This window comes from Oryzias melastigma, linkage group LG2 (assembly GCF_002922805.2).
Source record: "Oryzias melastigma strain HK-1 linkage group LG2, ASM292280v2, whole genome shotgun sequence".
NCBI lineage: Eukaryota > Metazoa > Chordata > Actinopteri > Beloniformes > Adrianichthyidae > Oryzias > Oryzias melastigma.
In genome coordinates this window covers 20,864,756-20,885,304 of record NC_050513.1, presented here as the reverse complement: position 1 = coordinate 20,885,304, position 20,549 = coordinate 20,864,756, and the positions used below count along the sequence as shown (strand labels likewise).

The 20,549-nt window shown below is 43.7% G+C and overlaps 1 protein-coding gene across 8 annotated transcripts in view; it reads right to left on the bottom strand.

Moving 5' to 3' along the window:
* Positions 1-20,549, bottom strand: part of chd6 (chromodomain helicase DNA binding protein 6) — a 79,796-nt gene that overhangs the window by 37,813 nt on the left and 21,434 nt on the right. For all 8 annotated transcript variants that reach the window (XM_024269165.2, XM_024269164.2, XM_024269166.2 and 5 more), the window contains exons 7-23: positions 18,503-18,568; positions 18,340-18,398; positions 15,534-15,651; positions 15,142-15,228; positions 13,387-13,524; positions 12,795-12,916; positions 12,193-12,436; positions 7,104-7,280; positions 6,886-7,029; positions 6,562-6,660; positions 6,071-6,227; positions 3,117-3,324; positions 2,853-3,048; positions 1,763-1,927; positions 1,508-1,687; positions 1,316-1,426; positions 928-1,130 (exon numbers count right to left, since the gene is read on the bottom strand). In XM_024269165.2, coding sequence (XP_024124933.1) covers positions 928-1,130; positions 1,316-1,426; positions 1,508-1,687; positions 1,763-1,927; positions 2,853-3,048; positions 3,117-3,324; positions 6,071-6,227; positions 6,562-6,660; positions 6,886-7,029; positions 7,104-7,280; positions 12,193-12,436; positions 12,795-12,916; positions 13,387-13,524; positions 15,142-15,228; positions 15,534-15,651; positions 18,340-18,398; positions 18,503-18,568 — 2,474 coding nt within the window. The remainder of the gene's footprint in view (positions 1-927; positions 1,131-1,315; positions 1,427-1,507; positions 1,688-1,762; positions 1,928-2,852; positions 3,049-3,116; positions 3,325-6,070; positions 6,228-6,561; positions 6,661-6,885; positions 7,030-7,103; positions 7,281-12,192; positions 12,437-12,794; positions 12,917-13,386; positions 13,525-15,141; positions 15,229-15,533; positions 15,652-18,339; positions 18,399-18,502; positions 18,569-20,549) is intronic.

The window sequence follows — 20,549 nt, the reverse complement described above, 5'->3', positions numbered from 1 at the left end:
CATCCATCCATCCATCCATCATTCATCATCCATCCATCCATCCATCCATCATCCATCCATCATTCATCCATCCATCCATCACCCATCCATCATTCATCATTCAACCATCCATCATCCATCCATCATTCATCCATCCATCCATCACCCATCCATCATTCATCCATCATCCATCCATCCATCATCCATCCATCATCCATCCATCCATCATTCATCATCCATCCATCCATCATCCATCCATCATTCATCCATCCATCCATCACCCATCCATCATTCATCATCCAACCATCCATCCATCCATCCATCATTCATCCATTATCCATTTGTTTTCCTGTTTATCTCTATAAATTAAAATAAACTTGTTTAATTCTTAAAAGCATTATCAAAACCTGTCTGTGTGCTGCCCCTTACCGGTTGAATAGAGGTATTACAGTTGAATTTCACGATTGGTCAAACCATGTAACTCCCAGGTCATGACCTGCAGCTCCAGTAACAGTCCTGTTCTCCTACATTTTCACATTTTTGCTGAGGGCGGAGTCAGTCTCCAACTGTCCTGTTTGGTCACCCTTTAATCTCCAGTTTCATCTTCTACAGAATCTTTATGAGTATCCTATCCTGAGCCAAGTCTTGAAGTGCTTTTGATGTCTTTGGTTTCACGAGTTGTTGGCTTTTTTTCTGATCCAAGGCCAGCTCATTTTTTGCAATAATCTAGCAATAAATGAAGTTTAGGATGGTGCTAAGTGCTCAGCACAGCTGTGTGACTAGAACTGACTTATTAGGAGGGTCATAAGGTTTATCCTAATGAAGTTCCTTAGAAAACGTTTAACTGTAGACAGCTACACCTAATTATGTTAAAGAGTATAACTGGATGAAAAATCATTCACATTTTGTGTCAAGAGAGAGATGAACCAAGTCCAAAAGGCTTCATACCCAAAGATCAGCAGGTTCTTCTCCACCCGAAAACACTCTGCTCGGAGGTATCGTCTGCTGCGGTCTCCTAGGCGACGAGTTCGACAGGGCCTCTCCTCAGAGTCACTGTCCAGCTCAGAGAACTCCATCAGCTCGTCGTCCTCGAAAGAGTTGTAGTGCCGAGTCTGCTTCCTGACGCGGGGAGTGTCGATCACCAAAGACTCCTGTGGCACAAACACACACGTGAGAGAAGACCTGGACGAGTCGAGAGAGAAATGTGCAAAACTGATGCAAGAGGAAAGAAAAAGGGGAGTCTAAAGGTTAACACTGAGACTTCAGGCACAATGTTTTAACTCCAGGTCAGTGATTTGTGTTTCCTAATTGTGTTCTTGTTGGTTTTCTTGTGTACCTTCTCAGACCTGGAGTCAATCTCCACTTCAGCAATCTTGGCCCATTTCTGCCAAAAGTTGGGGTCATCCAGTGAAATGTCGGTTCTGTTGCCAGACGAGACAAAACTAGCCTGAGGAAAGGAGAAAAAACACATTAAAGGTAAACGGCATCTTCCTTCAGATGATTGATGTTTATTACTAAAGAGCACTACCTTAGCAAAAGTGGAGCCTTTGCCTTCGGACTGGATGGTGATGGTCTGAGTCCGTCTCTGAAGGATCTGATCGATGTCCTCCTCACAGAACTTGGAGCCCTCATCTTCTTCATCCATCAGAGCTCCATAAGCTCCTTTTTTCAGGAGATCCTCCACCTCGAGTTTGGAGAGCTGCTGTACCTGCAGCCACAGAGACATTGATCAGTGGAGGAAGGTTCAGAAAAGATTGCCGTCTCCACCATCTAATGTCCTTACCCCGTTGAGGCTTCCTTTACGGTTGATATCTTGAAGAACAGCTTTGTCTAGTCCCAGTTTCAGACTGGCCTTGTCAAACATCTCCCTCTCGTATGAGTTTCTGGTGATGAGTCTGTAGACTTTCACTGCTTTGCTCTGGCCGATTCGATGGCAGCGAGCCTGAGCCTGCAAGCAAGTTTAAATATGACCAGAGTTTACAGAACATTCACAAAACAAAAGAACTTACAGGAAAACGTGAAAGAACCATTGACCTTTGTTTACAAACCTCTTCAACCCCCCAAATAGTAATATTTTGGAAATAAAAAACTGTTACAGTTTAAACAGTTTGGTTTTCAGCTGCATTCAGGTTGCCTGAGATAAAGTTGTTAGTGATCATCCCTCCAGAGGGGGAAGAGCTGTCCAGCCCAACAGTGGCTAATATAGGCTCCAGCAACCCCCAAAACATGGATGCTGGTAGGAGAGACGTTGAAGATTAGATCTATGAAGGGATTCAATCTTAAAATAAGGAAAATGTTGACGATTAACCAGTTATAAATTTACGAAAAGCATTTAACCATGTAGAGTCCAGTACATGTTAAGCAGAAGTTATTTCCAAGTATTTTCTCAGACCAGCTTTTTTTTAACCAAAAAAGTTCATAATCCTAATGATCAAAGCAGAAATCCCAAATAAATGTCCAGCGTTTAGACCTGTTATTGCACTGCTTATGAAGTGCAATAATAATTCAGTTTTAACTTATTATTTATATAGCACCTTTACAATCTTTCCAAATTCAAACAATAAATTATAGACATTAAAGAGAATTCCCTTTTAAATAAATATTCTTATGAGAGAAAGACATTAAAACGGTTTTTAAAAAAACTTTGAAAATGTTCCTGATTTTTTTAGCACAGACAGTAATCTGAACACATTTTGAAAATAGGATTGCTCAATTTTAATCTGGTGGACTAAAATATTCTGACAGAAGACATTCTTGATGAGCATCTCAATGGACAGGATGAGGAACCGGATGATGACTGGGACCACTTCACCACAGATCCAATCCTGTCTGTGCTGAACTTCAGGAGCAGATGGCTGAGCTGCTGTTCATACCTGCAGATCATTCTGGGGGTTCCAGTCCGAGTCAAAGATGATGCAGGTGTCGGCGGCAGTCAGGTTGATCCCCAGCCCTCCAGCTCTGGTGCAGAGCAGGAACACGAAGCGGTCTGAGTCGGGCTTACAGAAGCGGTCTATAGCTGCCTGTCGCAGGTTCCCTCGCACGCGGCCGTCGATGCGTTCATACGTGTAACTGAGCAAAGAGTATGTTAGCTTTGACCTTCCTTTATGTGTAAACATGTCCACTCTCCTTCTGCTCACCGTCTCTGGATCAGGTAATCCTCCAGGATGTCCAGACAGCGAACCATCTGGGAGAAGATGAGGACCTTGTGTCCCCCAGCTAACAGTTTGGGCAGCAGTTTGTCAATGAGCACCAGCTTTCCAGCTGCCTGGATCATGGCCTGCAGCGGGAAGTCCTGGTCTGCAGCGTGACTCTTCTTGAAGCTTTCCAGAATCTTTTCCTCAGCTCCTAAAGCAATACGAACAAATGAAAACTGCAGGCTGGGGGGTGGAGACGACTGCTGACTAACATGTCCTGTGTGCCTGAATGTCACCAGGCTCAAATACACTGAGGGCATGAGCATGGTGAGGGGATTACATAGCAGATCTGCTTTGGATCGAGTGAAAGTTAAAGTAACCAAGAAATTCCTTAAGACTTTCAGAAGTATTTCTTCTTTGTGACATTCACAAAAGAATTTAATCTTTTCAATGATGGGAATCGACTAGCAGTCGGCTGGGAACGGTTCTTTATTTTAATTTTATTTACATGTGGAGTGCCCCAAGGCTCCATCCTGGGACCACTTCTATTTAACATCTACATGCTCCCACTGGCCCAGGTTATAAAGAACAACAACATTAGTTACCATAGCGATGCAGATGACACACAGATATATATCAGACTGACACCAGGAGACCGAGGCCCTGTACAGGCTCTTGGTAAATGCATTGAGGACATTAATGACTGGATGTGTCACAACTTACTTCAATTAAACAAAAACAAAACTGAGGTTATTGTCTTTGGGGCTAAAGAAAAAAGGTTGGACGTCACTACAGAGCTTCAATCTATTCAACTAAAAACTACCAACCAGGCCAGAAACTTGGGTGTAGTGATAGACACAGACCTACATTTGATAAACACATTAAGGCAGTCACTAAATCAGCCTATTATCATCTCAAAAATATCTCAAGGATTAAAGATCTGATGTCTAAGCAGGACCTGGAGAAACTAGTGCATGCTTTCATCTTTAGTCGACTTGATTACTGTAACAGTGTTTTTACAGGACTACCAAAAAAATCCATCAGGAAACTGCAGCTTATTCAGAACTCTGCTGCTCGGGTTCTCACAAGGACCAAGAAAGTAGACCACATCAGTCCAGTTCTGAGGTCTTTACACTGGTTACCTGTCTGTCAGAGGATAGACTTTAAAGTTCTGTTACTGGTTTATAAAGCTTTGAATGGTTTAGCACCAAAATACATGACTGACCTCCTGACCCAGTATGTACCAGCCAGAACTCTCCGGTCATCTGGATCCGGCCTTTTATCAGTTCCTAGAGTCAGAACTAAACATGGAGAAGCTGCATTCAGCTTCTATGTTCCACAGATTTGGAATAGACTTCCAGAAAACCTTAGATCTGCTGAAACATTCAGTGTATTTAATAAGGTTGTAACGAGTATCCGGGTGCTCCGGTATTCGCGATTTGTTCCAGAAAATCCGAGTACGGATATTCGCGACGTCCAAGATCGCTGATTCGCGATCTTTATAAATGTAGTAAATTGTAGTAAAATATGATCAAAATATCATCTGGGGACGATGTATTTTTTTCTCTGAAATGCAGATTAATGTAGGATTTTAAGTTTAAGTTTCCACTAAAACAAAGCTGAAAGAGCCGCGGTACCGCCGCCGTAGGTAAACATCTTCGTGACGGTGAAGCTTCCGGTTTTCAAAGTTAAACTAGCGAGAGCTTTTTTCTGTTCAGAAACTGAGACTGAAGTTCCGCTCACAGACATAACTTCTGAAACAATGAATTAGCTTTAACATCGGAGCTTTAGCTCCAGTGTTTACATTCTTTTGGTTATGATAACTCTTCAACATTTGACGTAATTAACGAAACTCCAGCTTATTCTGAAGAAACAGCCTCACGCTGCTGAATGGTGGATGTAATCAACGTGAATCAGCTGATTCTGCTGCAGAAAAAAATTACTTTTTACATGTGGGCTCTGCACCAATATGTAATGCTTAGAATGTAAAATATTGAAGAACTTGGAGGACAGAAAACTGTGGATAACATTTTCAGGTTTTGCTGTTAAATTATCCAAAACACCAGAGATTTTGATACTTTTTATGTTGTTTATGTCACTGCTGAACCAGAAGATTGACAAAAGTTTAAAATAACACAAAATTTCTTTCTATCTGAATCTTTATGTTTATGTTAAAATCTTTTTACTTCTTTTGATTGTTTCTTTGAATGTTTTATGTAAAGCATTTGTCTCTGTACATGAAATGTGTTATACAAATAAACTTGCCTTGATTGCCTTGAACAGCTTAAGAAAAGTACGGTAAAGGCAGGGGTAGCACAGTCTGGGGCAATAATCAGAGTTTTTGTTTTGTTGCTGAATCACTGCTTCATTTGAGAGAGACGGTTCATGATGGATCTGAGTCTGTGGCTCTCAGAGGTCTTAAACGAACAGTAGAGCTGGAGCTCACCTGTAATAGGAGGTAAGTGACATCACTGAACTGTTGTATAAACTTGCCTGGAGGGAGCAAATACAGCAGGAATAAGAGAGGTCCCAGGACTGACCCTTGGGGTACCCCACAGGTCAGCTTTTTTGGCCCAAATGTTTTCCTGTTTGCAGACAGGAAAGCTGCCAGCCAAATACAGGAAGAACCACTTTAAGCCCAACCAGACTGCACAGCCTTGTGATCAGGATACAGTGGTGAACGGTCTCAAAGGCTGAGGAGAGGTCCAACAGAACTAGGACTGAACAGTTCCTGAGTCACTTTGGGCTCTGCACACAGAATCAGCTCCCAGCAGACTGCTGCATGCTAAGAGAGGCAGCAGCTCAAGACAAAAAGGAGCGAGCAAGTTCTGTCCTAGGATTTCCACCCAAATCCCTTAAGAAAGAGAAATTAAAAGTCCTGCAGGAGCTCCTGCAGAATGATGTGGACCATTGGTCAGCACACACAGTCAGATGTTTAACATAATCTGATGTGGTACCTGTAATAAGGTAGGGGTGGTTGCAGCACTTGCGCAGCTCCATCATGGTGTTAATAAGGTTTGGCATGTTGTGCTGGTTTGCTCCTTTGGAGAGGAAGGAGAAGTTCTTCTCCAGGATGGCTCTGTAATATTTCTTCTGGATGTTTGTCAGCTCCACCTACAGAGACACACAAGGGACAAAAATACCTTTTTTTTTACATTTCATACCCCAACACAGAGAAGTATAGCTGTGAACCCGCATCACAAAAGAGAGTACCTGCAGAAATGACAAATGGCTTACACTTGCATGGTGCTTTACTACCTTCTTAGAAAGCCCAAAGTGCTTCACAGTCACATTCAAACACATACAAAAATATTCAGAACCCTAACTGTGAAGACAAAAGGGAAATTGTTTGAAACACATTTCATATTTGTCACTTTAGGAGGGAAAGGAGCAGTAACGTTTATGTTTGAACTTTCTCTCTGAAAAACATAATCCTCCATCAGCCCACCTCAATGATAGTCTCTTCTTTAGGAGCCAGATTTTTCTCCACATCGTCTTTCAGTCTCCTCAGCATCATGGGTTTCAGAATGGACTGGAGCTTCTTCACCTGTTGGACAGAACAAATGAAACTGTTGGACATTGTAGAAAGTTGGTCTACATTTCTCTGGCCCTGTCTCTCCCTCCAGATCATTAAATCCTTTTCTCCACCACCAGATTTGGGGTTTTTGGGTCGCCCATCAAACCGACCATGACAAAGGTTTGCCTGCTATGAAAACCTGCTGACCTGTGCTGTATTATCACATGATAGTTTGACCCAAAAAAGTGTAAGTACCTGTTCATCTGTCTTCAGGTCTCCAAACTCCTCGAGAAAGGCGCCTTCAGAGGGAAACTGCTGTGGTTCCAAAAAGTTCAACAGGCTGAAAAGTTCTTCCACTGAATTCTGCAGCGGAGTTCCTGTCAGCAGGACCTTATGCTCCTGTTGGGATGAGCGCAGGAATGTCATTAAAATGCCCCTCGTCTGTAAATATCAAGAGGAAGTTCTCTGCTGACCAGATTCATGAGTTTGAGACCCTCCAGCAGTTTGCAGTTTCTGTTCTTCAGCCGATGAGCTTCATCAATCACCACGCAGCGCCACTGCAGCTTCCTCAGCTCCGGACAGTCGGTCATGATCATCTCGAAGGTGGTGATCAGCCCATGAAACTTCAACCCTCCGGGGATGCTGTTACCCTGCAGGAGAATGAAGGAGATCTTTGGTTCAGGAGTCCTACTGCCTCAGCTCCTCCCCTTTCTCCTCCCTGCAGTGTAAAGTTCATTGTTTGCCCCCCTTTTGTCATGAAAACTTTCAGCAAGAATACAGAAAAGAGCAACATTAGGTCTAAAAAGTCATTCAGAGGTTTAGTGTATATCACAAGTAATAAACCCTCATTGTTTTGGATTTTACAGATGACCTGGGGGGGTAAATGGTAAATGGTAAATGGCGTATACTTGTATAGCGTTTCTACCCTCCTTCGAGGGCCCAAAGCGCTTCACAGTCACAGACCCATTCACACATTCACACACTGGTGGTGGTGGTGGGGGGTCACTGTGTGTGTGTGTGGTGGGGGGGGGTCTCTTTAAAACTCTGACAGTACTGCAGACGGTGGAGACTGTGGAACGCATTCGACAGTCATCTTCACTGTCCATTTTTAAAACACTTCCTAAAACCCATTTTTATTAGGGGTGTAGGAAAAAAATGATTTGGCGATATATCGCGTATTTCATTTGACAATACTTGTATCGATTTAAAATGTTGCCATCATGATATTTATGTAATTATTTATGACCGTCCTTCACAGTCTTGCTTTTGTTTTCCACTTCCACCTCCGATCACTAGTTGACAGCATAGCGCTCTGAGCCTCTTTGCAAAATGCAATTTTGCAGGTATATAAATAATATTATAAATGACTAAATGTAACCAGAAAAGTTGCATTTCCTGTGGTAATGCTAGTGTGAATGCTTCTAGCTGAAAGTAGCCGCCGAAGATTCTGAAGCTTTTTACTTGAATTGCTGAAGAGATTTGCTGAAAATACAAAAAAATATTTGCAAAATGCAAAATTTGCCAAAAGACTTGAAATGTAAGCAGGGCAAGTTTTTCTGTAGCACATTTCATGTACAGACAATTCAAAGTACTTTAAATAAAAACATTCAAAGAAACAATCCAACGCTCTCCGACGCGAGAAAAAAAAAACAACCAACTCTGTCAAATCTTCATTCTGCCTTGCGGTTTTGGTTATAATGAGACATATACTACTTAGTTTTGACTTGGGACGGGTACTAAACCGAAACTCTGTGCCAGTATCATCTAATCTGGATTACGGAGCTTCGTAGTGGCTCAGATAAGAACGAGTCAAGCAGCCGAGGTGCCCAGTGGCTCATGCACGGAAACGCTGGTGGCAAAGCGAGCAGAAGTTCTGCTGAACTTCACAACTATAGATTCTAGTTCAGAGACCTGATGGATCAGAGTGATGTGTACAACACTGAAAAAAGGGCAATGTCGCAGCGACTAGAGGAGGAAATACACATATGCTTCTGTAAACTTAAGCTTGTACTTCATGTATATAAAGCCTGTTAGCCTCATTCATCCTGTCATCACACTGAAATGTTTCTGGAAAAAATGGGTTTGTTTTTCCTTCACTTTTGAAGCATTCCTTAAGGTTTATGAACCGTTTCAATGCTAGATTTAGAAATCTTGCAATCACACTTTTAGAAACTCGTCAATTAAAGCACATCAATTTTTCTTCTTCTTTTCCTTTCGGCTTTTCCCTTCAGGGGTCGCCACAGCGAATCAGTTTCCTCCATCTAAGCCTGTCTTCAGCATCCTCCACTCTAACACCAGCCACCTTCATGTCTTCATTCACTGCATCCATAAACCTCCTCTTTGGTCTTCCTCTAGACCTCTTTCCTGCAGCTCTAGACTCAGCATCCTTCTACCAATATATTCACTGTCTCTCCTCTGAACATGTCCAAACCATCTCAGTCTGGCCTCTCTGACTTTATCTCCAAAACCTCTAACATGTGCTGTCCCTCTGATGTATTCATTCCTGATCCTATCCATCCTGGTCACTCCCAAAGAGAACCTCAGCATCTTCATCTCTGCTACCTCCAGCTCTGCTTCCTGTCTTTTCTTCAGTCCCACTGTTTCTAGTCCAAACAACATGGCTGGTCTCACCACAGTCTTGTACACCTTTCCTTTCATTTGTGCTGAAACTCTTCTGTCACACATCACACCTGACACTTTTCTCCACCCATTCCAACCTGCTTGCACTCTCCTCTTCACTTCTTTTCCACACTCTCCATTACTCTGTACTGTTGACCCTAAATACTTAAACTCCTCCACCTTCTTTATCTCTTCTCCCTGTAACCTCACTCTTCCACTCTGGTTCCTCTCATTCACACACATGTACTCTGTCTTACTGCGGCTAACCTTCATTCCTCTCCTTTCCAGGGCAAACCTCCACCTCTCTAACTCCACCTCCACCTGTTCCCTGCTCTCACTACAAATCACAATATCATCTGCAAACATCATAGTCCATGGTGATTCCTGTCTAACCTCATCCGTCAGTCTGTCCATCACCATTGCAAACAGGAAGGGGCTCAGAGCTGATCCCTGATGTAATCCCACCTCCACCTTGAACTCCTCTGTCACCCCTACAGCACACCTCACCACTGTCTTACAGCCCTCATACATGTCCTGCACTGCTCGGACATACTTCTCTGTCACTCCAGACTTCCTCATACAATACCATAGTTCCTCTCTGGGCACTCTGTCATAAGCTTTCTCCAGATCTACAAAGACACAGTGGAGCTCTCTCTGACCTTCTCTGTACTTCTCTATCAACATCCTCAAAGCAAATGTTGCATCTGTAGTGCTCTTTCTTGGCATGAAACCATACTGCTGCTCACAAATGTTCACTTCTGCTCTTAGTCTGGCTTCCACTACTCTTTCCCACACCTTCATTGTATGGCTCATCAGCTTTATTCCTCTGTAGTTACCACAACTCTGCACATCTCCCTTATTCTTAAAAATGGGCACCATCACACTTCTCCTCCATTCCTCAGGCATCTTCTCACCACCTAAGATCCTGTTGAACAACCCGGTCAAAAACTCCACTGCCATCTCTCCTAGACACTTCCATACCTCCACAGGTATATCATCAGGACCAAGAGCCTTTCCACTCTTCATCCTCTTCAAAGCCCCTCTCACTTCACCTTTACTAATCTTTCTTACTTCCTGCTCCACAACCGTCACCTCTTCTACTCTTTGTTCTCTCTCATTCTCTTCATTCATCAACTCTTCAAAGTATTCTTTCCATCTTTCCATTACACCACTGACACCTGTCACCACATTACCATTCCTATCCTTGATCACCCTAACCTGCTGCATGTCCTTCCCATCTCGATCTCTCTGCCTTGCTAGTCTGTACAGGTCAGTCTCTCCCTCCTTACTACCCAACCTAGCATACAAGTCATCATAAGCTCTTTGTTTGGCCTTTGACACCTCTACTTTCACCTTACGCTGCATCTCCCTGTACTCCTGTCTACTCTCCTCAGTCCTCTCAGTGTCCCACTTCTTCTTAGCTAGTCTCTTACTCCGTATACACTCCTGCACCTCCTCATTCCACCACCAAGTCTCCTTATCAACTCTCTTTCCTGATGACACACCAAGTACACTCCTACCTGTCTCCCTGATCACATTAGCTGTATCCAGTCATCTGGGAGTACCTCCTGACCACCCAGAGCCTGTTTCAACTGTTTCTTAAAGCACATTCATTCTATTTTTTCTTATATTGAAAAAAATGAATCAGACAATATTGACTGTTCCCTTAAAAACAAATATTTTGTAATTTATCAAAAGAAAAGCATCAGGAATTTCTGGGTAAAAGCAACTTGTAAATGGTAAATGTTGTATACTTGTATAGCACTTTCTACCCTCCTTCGAGGGCCCAAAGCGCTTCACAGTCACAGACCCATTCACCCATTCACACACACATTCACACACTGGTGGTGGCTCCGCTGCCGAACACTGGCTCCAACCTCCCACCAGAGGCAATTCGGGGTTCAGTGTCTTGCCCAAGGACACTTCAACACATGGGCGGGCAAGGCGGAGTCGAACCAGCTCACTTCTGATCAGGAGTCGACCGCCCTACCACTGCACCACGGCCGCCCTATAAAGAGATACCGTCGCTGTGCTTAATGCTGTGATCATTAAATAAAATTAATTTGAAATTTTTTACACTGACAGACATTAAAATTCAGGTAGATTAAATTTGTTTTTACTTTAAAACATTTTCATTTTAATTTATTTCATTTCTTTTATTTCTTTCTCTCATGTGGCACCATAATCTACAATAAACAAAAGGTCATACACAACATAAAAGAAACTGAAACAGTGTAACACATGAGTGAGAAGAAGCATGATAAAGACCAAGTCTTATTATTCACACGACACGACTATACAATTCAATCACACTCTAAAAAATGAAATGAAAAATTGTTCTAGTACAGTACAGTAACTTTTATGAAGATTAAGCTTAAGATATATTGTTAGAGGGTAGGAATAAAAAAGTTTTTAACTTCTTCCTACTCCATTTCAAACTACATTTTGAAGTGTTTTATTTTATTCATAATTTATTTAAAAATTTTCCCTAGTTGTTTTCTTTTTTTCTTTATCATTTACTATGTATTGTTCGAAATAAAGGACTAACTTTAGAAATATCACGATACATATCGTATTGTGAGGCATGTATTGGGATACGTATCGTATTGTCGGACTCTTGCCAATACACACACCTAATTTTTAATGCCAGGCATTTGACATGGCACGAGACTCCGCTCTGCTGGTGTTTTATTGTTTATCTTTGTTTTTAGCTGTTGTTTTTAACTGTTCTTTGAACTTTTAATGTACAGCGCCTTGTTTTGGCCGAGGTAATTTGAAGGCGCTATATAAATGTATTAAACTTAAACTGAAACTCAATCCACTCCCATGATAGGAACACTGACGCAGCTGAAGGCCTGAAACTGTTAGCTCTAACCGACGACCTTCAAATGCCTTCACATGAAGGTCGTTCTGCAGGTGGAGGTGAATGAATTCTGACTGTACCTGAGAGTCCCTGTAGAACATCTCGTACTGCAGGATCATCTGTCGGCTGATCTGTGAGCCGTGATACACGATGACGTTCATGTGAGTCCACGTCCGAAACTCCCGCTCCCAGTTGGTGATGGTGGAGAGGGGGGCGATGATGAGGAAGGGCCCCCGGATTCCCATGCTGAAGATCTCGAACAGGAAGGTGATGGACTGGATGGTCTTTCCTAAACCCATCTCATCAGCCAGGATGCAGTTTTTTCTACGATGAGGAACAGATTTTATTTTCTGTTAAACTCCTGAACGTGGACAGTTCCTAAAACTCCCAGTAGGTGGAGCTGTCATCCTGATGAGACTTAATCCACAGCAGGAAAGAATTAATATTTCAGAATCCTTTCTGTTCTGAGAATTACTGTCTGTTTCTGGCTGGAATAGATAACATGCTGAGACAGGGTTAGTGTGGACGGTTTGGTAATGGTTTGTGTGTTTATGGTTTATGTGTTCAGGTGTTGTGTTCAGGTGTTGTGTTTTCAGGTGTTGTATGTTCAGGTGTTGTGTTTTCAAGTGTTGTTTTCAGGTGTTGTGTTCAGGTGTTGTATGTTCAGGTGTTGTATGTTCACCTGTTGTACCAGTTGAAGAGCAGCCAGTTCATTCCTTCCAACTGGTATTCTCTGAGCTGGTTCCCATTCCGGTAATCTCTTGAGATCTCCAACTTTTGCCATTTTTCTGGGGGGGGGCGTTCCTGTCATGGAACCAGAAGAACTTGTGATGTTCTTTTTCAGTTTGCGTTTCCGTTTTAGCAGTTACCAAAGGTTAAAAATGTTCCATTGACAGAGAAAATGTAGAAATGTCCACGTTCAAAGACTGCGAACGTTTAGAATCTTGACCTTATTGAGGTCAAACTGGTTCAGTTCACAGAATAGACCAATCACAGGATCTGCATGCGCAGAAGGCTGGTTTATTGATACATACATCAATAAATTGGTGGTATGGTCCCTGAGCAACAACATGAAGGCTTGAAGAGCACAAAACAATTCTCCGTCTTTCAAACGATGATTCAGAGTTTGGCTGCAAACAAGAAGCCGGCCAGAGAAAACATCCCAGAACTCCAACAGCATGCTCAGATCATCACGTGTTCACTTTGAGAGTTTAAACTGTTGAGCTTTTCTCCAACTCCCTGGAGCTTTTCCCTCCAGTCCAAGCAGAACTCACCACATGTCTCAGGTCTGCTGGAAGTTTCTGGATCTCTTCAAACTCTTTGATCTTTTCTGGGTCCAGGTCCTCCTGCAGCTCCCAGGTCGCCTCCTCATAGGACAGACTGCACCACTTTACCAGGTAATGTGTCACCTCCTGCAGGAACCGACACCATCTGTTTATATGTGTGAGGGGGGGCGCTGTCTGTGCAGGAAACATGCTCTCAGGGAAGGCGTGTCTTAAAGGCCTCGTGCAGAGGCAGAGGAAAGTTAATGGAACTTGGAAAACGAATCCGATAAAAATATTCTCTTAAAATGATCCAGCGGGATGTTATTGATCATTTTATGGTCGTGCACAGCTTTAAATTTGGGCGATAGGTGTTGATGGGCGGGGGCTGCGCATGACGTCACTTCAGGGATCCCAGAGTGTAAACAACAATGGCGGACGGTTTGAGAAGCGACGTAGACCACGGTTTAGCGGATATTTCTTTGGATGAAGGTGATGAGCCTTCATCAAACACGGGAATTTTAACGACACAGGGTTCGGAGGGTGTACAGCCCTACCAGTTTGAACCGGAGGTTTCCTCATCTGAGGATACAGGGGCTTCGGATGACGATGGTGAAAGCTCATACAGCGATGGCGGGGAGTAAGCGGAAGGCGAAAGGAGGCTGCAGGATTTGTCATGGTTTGTATTTTACACACCACCCGTCGCTACTACCGATTGGATGGTTTAGTGAGGTCCTCGGATCGGCCCCGCCGGGGTCAGCCACGGCCCTGTTGGAGCGCCGAGAAGACGATCAAACTTGACTATCTAGAGGAAGTAAAAGTTGTAACAAGGTTTCCGTAGGTGACCCTGCGGAAGGATCATTACCGGAAAAGGAAAGGCGCCGCCGCTGCCGCGGAGCGTCCTTTGTCGTCCTGTCGTCCTCCGCTCGGGTCCGCCGCCCGCCGAGGCGGCCCGCGCGGGCTGCCGTAGACGGGGGTCTGCTGCTGCTGCGGGCTTGCTCCCCCGCCGCCCTCTCAGCCTCCCTCGCCCGCGCGCAACCAACCCCCGCGCAGGTCCTCTTTCCAAACGACCTCCGGGCCCGCAGGAGGACCCCACCGGCTACACGGCCCCGGGAGGGAGTAAAAACCCTTCGTGCGGGCTCGGCTGCCGGCGCCGGACGACCGTCCGGCGAACCCACGGCACCCCCCATGCCCGGCCCGGGGCCTCGGAACCGCAAACCCCCCTCAGCGCGGCGCAGCGGCGTCACCCTGGCCGTCCGGCGCGCGCCTGCCAGGTGCCCGTACACCCCCCGCGTTCCTCCTCCGGAGGGCCGGGGAGGGCTCAAAGCCTCCCCCTGACCGGGGAGCGCCCCTCTCCTTTACTGAAACGGGAAATTCATGAAGGGAGACCCCCTTCTTCAGCACATTACTGCACCCAAATACCACACTCCTATTCACCATTATCCCGTTCGAATCCCCAAATCCACGGCAGTCCAAATTCTATTATGTTAAGTAATTCCATGCCCAGAAAGTCATCACAACACTAGCGGATCTAGCTGTATGTTCCTGTACTGACGTCACACGACCTATGACCTACTTATCGGTGGCTTCCCAAAATCTGAGCGACCGCGCTATCTTTGAACGCTTGAAGAGAGTGCACGGGGCCGCAGGTGACAAAATAATTATACGGGGGTTCATTTGTGATATAAATACTAATGTTTTATTGCAGTTTAAGAAAAATCATGATTTTCACCGCACGAGGCCTTTAAGGACGGCGGCGTCACTTACCTCGCAGGTTTCAGGGTCCGTGGTAATGGCCACCTCCAGCACGCGGTCTATCTCCACATAGTCTGGATTAAACAAGTCTTCATCGGGCTTTAAAGGGAGCAGACACTCATTAACACAGAGCGACGGGCAGACCGACATATGAACTGAAGAGAAACTCAAACGCTGTGGGATGCTGTTTTAACTAAAGGATACGAGACTGTGGCTCCACAGAGAAGTGAACGTCATCTCTCTGGGGTGGGTCCAACCAGGACTGCTGGGAAGAACTTTAGCTTAGACGCCAGAGGGTCGTGTCACTCCGTGTTAGGCCGGAGGACACTTCCCTGGTTTTGATTTTGGCCAATTCAGTGTCTGACTCCTAAACTGATACAGGGAGGAAGCAGACGGACCGGTACCTCTGTGAACAAGTGCTTCATCTGAGCCTGTTTGGTCCTGAAGCGTTTAATCTTCTGGTGAATTCTTGGATCCTTCTCCAGTTCTACCAGGGTGGCCCATTTGCAGTGCAGGTACGAACTGAAATAAGAAAAGAGACCGATCAGCTCAATCAAATATGTATGGGTAAGACCTTTGTTTTCATCTAGTTTAATGGGAATAAAGTTTCATGTTATCAACTGATAACATCTTCATGCAACACCAAAAAGTAGTGCAAGAACCATTGACTGTATACGTAGGAACTGGACTGAGCAACCCCTCCCCCCTCATGTTCCAAACAGGAAGTACCCGCTGGTTCAAGAAGGCCAAAGTCCCATAGACTTCCATCGATAAACAGACAGTTATTTCTCAGTCGTTCATTTGTCAGAATAATCATTCTTGATACGTTCTTATCTTCATAATCCAAATTTTTTAAAGATATTTTTTTTTTAATCACGTTCTTCAAGTAATAAACTGACCAATCAAATGCCACAGTAAAAGCACATGGTGTCTGCTGGCTCCGCCTCCAATGTTCAATTAGGTGTGTTTGAGATCACCCAGCGCCTCGTCTGCGAGACTAAGCTGCTGCTGGAGGGGGCGGAGAAAGGCGCCTGAGATGAGGGTGAACGACGAGACTGTACGAGAACAAGGAGTTGGGGGTTGTCCTTAACATTCATCTGAAAGTGAATAAGCCACTCCTCCTAGTATGATTTGTGCTGTTGTGTCTTTTATATTATTTTAACATCTTTTAGAGTAAAACTGTTGATAAAATAGCCACAGGATTCATTGCATGTCCAATGTCCCAAATAAATACAATTAAATTAAAGTTAAGTTTTAGAGACAACAACAACAAATATGACCACAGATTATTTGAAATCTTGTTTATTTTTTCATCAGTGATTCACTACCTTCCAGAAGGAGTTAAAAAATACACCGATGTCCTTCATTTAGCGCCAGTTATTGCATGTCGAACTACAAGAACTGTGTTGACACCGTTTCCCACAATGCATTGTTGTGGTAAATGCGTGGAAAGAGGCGGGGACTCACAATAAACTCACTCCTGATTGGCGACAGTACTTCCTGTAGATTCCATGACTCAGCTATGACTCAGACCAATCGCTGGAGATGGGTTGCAAATGGCGATATCCGTTTCAGGAAGTGACGGTGAAAGCGGCGGCCTACTTTCGCGAGGAGAGGAAGTAATGGATTTCCAGTGGGGGACCTTATTGCTCGCCAAGTCCATTATTTTTACAGTCAATGCTCTGGCCTGATGTCCTGAGGGCTGGAGGTAACACTTTTCCTATGGGGGACCTCAACACTCAGGTCCAGTTCCTACTTATACAGTCAATAGCATGAACTCTGCCTTGTTGGTAAAAGTTTTGCTGATCAGGAAAAAGAAAAGAGAAGAACTAAGAGACTTTTGAATATGAACTCGCTGGGGGCGAAACATTAATGATATTATTTATATGTATAAAATTAACCTATCATAATAAACTTTTGTATTAATGAACACTTGCCAGTTACAAGCATTTTCTCCTCTATGGAGTAAAAGCTAGAGGGTTAGACACCACATGGCGAGTACTACATCATGTTTATCAGCCTCTTTAGGTCTCTCCTCCTCTACCGTCTGAGGTCAAAAAACACACCAGACACCCCCCACCTCCCCACCCACTGCTGACAGATTGGGCGGATTTGACCGGAGAAGGCAGGTCAAATTAGCCTTGGGTGGATTAGGTCCAATTTGGGAGTTTGTAGTTTTATTTCAAATTATTTATCAACCAATCACTTATTGAAACCAAATGTGCAATGTCTGCAAAAACTGTTCCTTCAGCTTTACACCCCGGAAGTGTGTGGGAGGAGCTACCACCTAATGTTTTTAGCTGGTAGCTCCAGCTGATCATTACCTGGAGCAGTGTCTGTGTATGTCACTTATAATGCATGGAACACCTGATGTTGAAGGTTAGGTTCATTTTTGTTAAACACTGGCAGTCCATGGGTTCATGGCCCATGTCTGGGTTCATGAGATCATTCAGAGACTCTCCTGCTACATTGAGCTTCACTCCCACAGTGTTTTTACAGGACTACCAAAAAAATCCATCAGGAAACTGCAGCTTATTCAGAACTCTGCTGCTCGGGTTCTCACAAGGACCAAGAAAGTAGACCACATCAGTCCAGTTCTGAGGTCTTTACACTGGTTACCTGTCTGTCAGAGGATAGACTTTAAAGTTCTGTTACTGGTTTATAAAGCTTTGAATGGTTTAGCACCAAAATACAAAAGCTTTGAATGGTTTAGCACCAAAATACATGAGTGACCTCCTGACCCAGTATGTACCAGCCAGACCTGCCATCCTACTGCAGGAAGACGGTGATTCTATGATCACCATCCAAAGAAAAAAAAACGCCGGGTTCTGGGTTGGTTCTGGTTTTGTTCTGGGCTGGTTTTATGTTGGTTCAGGGTTGTCTTAGCGTTTCTTAGAATTTCCCCGCTGCACCCTCATCTCCTCCCCAGCTCCTCCTCATCTCCTCCCCAGCACCTCCCTCCATCATGTTGTCTGTTTTATTTTTCCTCATACTTTTTGTGTTCATTTGCTTTGTTTTCCTTTATTTTGGAGACTTGTTTATATGACCCCATTTGACTTTCTCCTCCTCTGGAAACTGGGAGAGATTAGCACAAGTATGGATGTGATTTGCACTAAAGTGACCTACAGTGCGCAGGCAGGATCATATGGCAACCATTAAATAAACATAAATACTGGCATCAGACATCAAAAGGTCATTCCCAGGACTTACAAGTTTCTGTATTTGACATAAAACTCTTCTGCTTCTTCTTCTTGGTCTGTACAGGAAGTCTGATGGGGACAAATTCAAAACAGACTCATCAATAATGAAAATGTACACAATCTGATATAGAAAAAGTATGATAGTGACTTCAGTGCATCTTCCATTGCTTTACCTCTTTCTTGACTGCTCTGACAGCCAGAATCTTCTCAATGATGTTGGCCTCATCCTCCGGGGGTTCCTGAGAAGAAAAGAGAAGATCAGCTGCCAGGAAAACCTGAGTTTGTGTTCAAACAGTCTGGAGAGACTTTCACAAATGAAGGTCAACAGAGAAGTAAACAGGAAATAATATCAGAAAAATACAAAACCTGCATCGCATCCTTTGCTCTTTGATTTCCCCAAAAAGACTTTAAACCATAAAATATCTATCAAGATCAGCCAGGTAAATGCTGAGCACAGATCACACGGACAAATGGGAATGATAAAAAAAAAAAACATGATCATATCCATTCATCCAGTCAGCGCTCTGTCTTCCCCTCTGGTCACCGGCGGGAGCATCTTCAGAGTACTGACTAAACTACAACTCCCAGCAGCCCCAGCACACATTTCCTAGATGCTGCTCAGCTGACCCTCATTTGCTAATCACCAACAGGACACTTAAACTCAGCTCAAAGCCTCAGAGGGAAGGATTGTTTGTGCCACTCAGCCTGCACACCGAGCATTTCATTCTGATCTGATCGGATTGATCTAACCTGACCTGATCTCCTGATCACCTGACCTCGTGATGGAGCTTCGTCTCTGATTCTGGTTGTCTGGGGTTAGCTACCTTTAACAAATATAGTCCAAAATACTGATTTTTCTGTCCTTAGTACCGTCCCGCCACAATCTGGCTCCTGTATTTTTGTAATAATTGAAGCACAATAAATCTGAAGTTGAATCTGTTTTTTCAAGAGGTTGAGACTGTTTTCAATAATACTTTTTAACTAAATGAGTTGAAAGTTTGGCATAGCGTTTGTTTTTCCTTCCTGTTTATTAAAATTCACAAAAAACAAATAAAAGGACAATTTCTAAACAGTAATTTATTTATTTTTTTATGTTTGTAACAGAGCAACTGTCATTTCTGAACATTATATAATCAAAACATGTTTGGTTGATGTCTCATGTAAACTAGTATAATTGTAACTACACAAAAATGTGAACACGCTGAATTATAAGTTTCTCTATTGTCTAAATTAAATTTTAACAAAAATGTTTCCTGTATTTTTGGTGATTATAAATTGAGTCTGGAGGCCTTCATGCTGTTTTTTATTTTGTTATTACTTCTGTTTAGACTTCTGTTACGACCCCGTCCTTCTCCTCTTCCAGGCCTGTGTGTTTTTGTGTGTTTTCCCCTATTTGTTTGCAGGTCCTGGTTGAGTTGGAGTCTCCACCCTCTGGGCGGATCTGGCCAATCCCACAGAGGGCATAAAAGCTGCTGGGAGTCATGGCGTCTCTCTCTCCCACCTGGCAGACGGGGCTGCAGCCATCCCAGCCCATCTAGCTTTTTTCTTGAGTTGGATTAGATTAGATTTGGTTAATTCTTTCCCAGTCTCCCTCTTGTTTGTCATGACTTTCATTCGAGCCGGTTGTGACAACTTGGGGGCTCGTTTTTGGTTAGGGGGAGACTGTGGTTTGGCTTTGTATTTGGTTTTGTTTGGTGTAGTCAGAGGTGGGGACTCGAGTCACATGACTTGGACTCGAGTCAGACTCGAGTCATGAATTTGACGACTTTAGACTCGACTTGGACTTTCCTACCTCTGACTCGTGACTTGACTTGGACTTTGATATACATAACTTGTGACTTGACTCGGACTTTAGCCCTCTGACTCGGAAAGACTTGCCATTTTCCCCCCAAATCCACGGATTATAAAGTATAAAGTATAAAGAGAGAAAGCCGCGCGCACTGCGGTCTCTCTATCTGTCTTATTTACATCCGTCTGCGGTGTCGGCCCAACATCCAATCAAATTAGAGCCAGGTTTGATTGATGTGACAGTCCAACCAATCAAATTGCAGAAAAACATAGTCCCGCCTCCCCTTTAAAACCACGACTTCCGGTTTGCCGGTGTTTTTACTTCTAGCATAAAAGTTTATAGATCGTCAACAACAAACGGTTTGCAGTTCTCAGAGCATGTGGATTAAAGGATTACTCACAGAGATTCAACATCAACCAACTTCATCTGAC